Genomic DNA, 3,225 nt, shown 5'->3' with positions numbered 1-3,225 from the left:
TACAAATTTTGACAGCTATAAAATTTGATGTTTTATTTTAAATTGTCAATTCATCAAAATGCAACCTTTTTCAATAAATCCTGCTATACGGTGTGCACAAGTAATCTCAATTACCATGCAAATTAGAAAAATAGCTATTCCCCATGAGTGTGTACCCTATATATTATATATATTGACCCTAACACAGACGGAACTGAATATTTATTCTAATGGAGAAGTGCTAGCCAATTCAAAATAGCTATTTATCCTAATCGAGAAGTGCTAGCCAATTCAAACTAGCCATGAAGTCTGTGCATGTATAGTTAGACATTGATGCCCATGTAATTGTGTACAAAGTGCTTCTCTATAATGTGTTATCAAAACTGTGTTAACTTATAGCAGAGCAGAAAGTTTGATATAGTTCCTTCAACATAGCTATGCATATCTAGGGCATTGCATGTATGCATGTATTGTATGAAATATCATACAGTATAGCACTTTTTGAAATTTTTCTGAATTGGCATTCTTTACTTTGGCGATTTTTTGAGGATGCACACTAATGAGTGTCATTTTTAATCATGGCAATTCTGCTTGCAAACTGCCAATCACCAAAATAAAACTGCCAAATTAAAGCGCTATACGGTATTTAGTATTGAAACATAATGTTAAGTTCAAGTTATTATGAGTGTACTATAAAGTTTCAGGCATAGGCTATACTTTTTTGAAATTGTGAATATTTTATAGATAAAAATGGTCGCACAAAGCTTCACAGAGCTTGTATGAATAGTGACTATGATAAAGTTGCTGAATTATTACAGAAGGGAGGAGTGAATATTATTGCTACTGATAAAAACAAGAGTACACCACTTCATCTTGCTTGTACTGCTGGTAATGAAAGAATCGTTGATCTTCTTATTAAGAAAAGTGCTGATAGTCTTGCCCCTGCTTCACAAAGAAGTTTTATCAATTTAACTGATGGACATGAAGTAAGAAATACAACAATAGTAGTAATATTAATAATGCTAATTTATCTTTATTATTATTTATTACTATTATCAAAGCTAGCCTTACAGTCATGTTATTGTTATTATTATAAAATCAATTTTAAGAGGATAATTGAAGAGAGAGCTCAAAAAATAAACTGTAAAGGAAAAACGAAAATAAAAACAAAAGTGAAAGAACAAAAACAATAACAAAAAATAAATAAAAAGGAAAGCAATAAGATTATTATTTTATTATTATGAAGCAAAGTGTGAAAGGGAGGACGTAAAATAGAAGAACAAAAGGAAAGCTAAAAAATAAATAATAGACATACAAATATAAATAATTTATCATCATCATTATTATTATTATTATTATTATTATTATTATTATTATTATTATTATTATTATTATTACTAATATATTTTGTAGAACACACCACTTGGTATTGCCTGTTATAAAGGACATACCCAGGTAGCTGAACTGCTATTGAACCATGGAGCTGATATCAACCACACTAATAGCCAACAAGTATGAGACATAAGAGAGTGGAGAGAGAGAGAGAGAGAGAGTGATGCATCTGCTCTATTATATATACTTAAAAATAATGAGTAGAATTTTTAAAAGATCACTTATTATTATTGTTATTATATCATCATCATCATCATCATTGTTGTTGTTGTTATTATTATTATTGTTACTATTATCATTATTATTATTATTATTATTATGAAAGTTAATAGTACAGAAACTAATTACACCACACCATCATTATTGTTATTGTTATTATTATTATTATTATGCTAGCGTACACCACTTGGTGTTGCCTGTATAGAAGGACATACAGAAATTGTGAAACTGCTACTGAACCATGGAGCTGATATCAATGCCATTGATATCAATCAAGTAAGAGGAATTACTAATTGTTTAGTGGTCATTTTTATGATACAATAGTAAATTATTATTATTATTATTATTATTATTATTGTTATTATTATTATTATGTAGAATACTCCACTTGGTAATGCCAGTATACCAGGACATATGGAAATAGTTAAACTGTTACTGAAGCATGGAGCTGATATCAATCACACTGATAAGGATCATGTAAGAGCTATTACTAATTATACTTATTTATGTATTTGGGTTTGGGGCCCTAGTACAATAGGGAATATATCTCTGCTTTGGCAGTGACCACTATTAATTGTCATTATTGTGTAGGATACAATGATTGGTATTGCCTGTATTGGTGGACACACAGAAATTGTTAAACTATTACTGGAGCATGGTGGAGCTGATATCAATCATGTCAATAAATATAAAGTAAGGGACATAGTGATTGTCAATCATCATCATCATCATCATCATTACTGATTATTATTACTGTAGCGCACACCACTTATAATGACCTGTATAGAAGGACATACAGAAATAATTGAACTGCTACTGAAGCATGGAGCTAATCTTAGTGCCACTGATAGTCACAACGTAAGAGATAATAATTCATATATTTGTATCATTATCATTATTCTGTATGTATAGGATACAGCACTTGGTGTTGCCTGCATTAAAGGATTTACTCAAGTAGTTGAACTGCTACTGAAGCAGGGAGCTGATGTCAAACACACAAATAAATACAAAGTAGGAGTTGATTACCATCGCATCATTATTGCTATTATTGGGGCGAGCATAAGCTCGCCCCACTCAGGCGAAGTCTCCCTCCCTCCCTCCCTCCCTCCCTCCGTATGTATGTATGTATGTACGTACGTCTCCAGTCACGCCTATTCTGGTCACACCCATGTGTGCACAATATCTATTTAAAAATCAATGATCTAATGCGGTAGCATTCTAATGAAATATTTTTATTGATGTGGGTGTGGTTGCAATGAAATTAAAATGGCACCTACCTTAGCCAATCTTACTTGCAGCAACATAGGACTGATCTCTTGTCAAGACACTTCATCAGCAGAGAAAATTCAAGAAAACACACATAAATCTTCAAGTTTTTATTAATTATGGTTGAATGACAGAATATAAAAGCACTTCAAATGGCTCATCAGAGAAAAGAGAGTCTAAAAGTACTGTGCTTGAAAATATCATAGTAAAAATTAAATTATACTTATTAAAGTTACAACTGAGATTCTTCACTGCTAATAAAGAGAGAAGAGCAAGCTATAAAATTTCCTTGCATGCAAGTCACAAGTTCTGAGCTCAGTGCTCTGCATGTGTATCATTCAATTTACAATTTGACAACAACATTAGCCT

The 3,225-nt window shown here is 31.4% G+C and overlaps 1 protein-coding gene across 3 annotated transcripts in view; it reads left to right on the top strand.

Annotated features, from left to right (window-relative positions):
- Positions 1–728: 728 nt before the first annotated feature.
- LOC100641396 (serine/threonine-protein phosphatase 6 regulatory ankyrin repeat subunit B-like) overlaps positions 729–3,225 on the top strand; it is a 9,446-nt gene continuing 6,949 nt past the window's right edge. For all 3 annotated transcript variants that reach the window (XM_020002467.1, XM_020002466.1, XM_020002465.1), the window contains exons 1-7: positions 729–965; positions 1,393–1,491; positions 1,768–1,866; positions 1,969–2,067; positions 2,182–2,283; positions 2,350–2,448; positions 2,503–2,601. In XM_020002467.1, coding sequence (XP_019858026.1) covers positions 759–965; positions 1,393–1,491; positions 1,768–1,866; positions 1,969–2,067; positions 2,182–2,283; positions 2,350–2,448; positions 2,503–2,601 — 804 coding nt within the window. In that variant the 5' untranslated portion in view covers positions 729–758. The remainder of the gene's footprint in view (positions 966–1,392; positions 1,492–1,767; positions 1,867–1,968; positions 2,068–2,181; positions 2,284–2,349; positions 2,449–2,502; positions 2,602–3,225) is intronic.

This window comes from Amphimedon queenslandica, unplaced genomic scaffold, assembly GCF_000090795.2.
Source record: "Amphimedon queenslandica unplaced genomic scaffold, v1.1 AMPQUscaffold_12906, whole genome shotgun sequence".
In the NCBI taxonomy this organism is placed as follows: Eukaryota; Metazoa; Porifera; class Demospongiae; order Haplosclerida; family Niphatidae; genus Amphimedon; species Amphimedon queenslandica.
The sequence above is the reverse complement of the archived record's forward strand: the minus strand, read 5'-3'. Positions and strand labels throughout refer to the sequence as shown.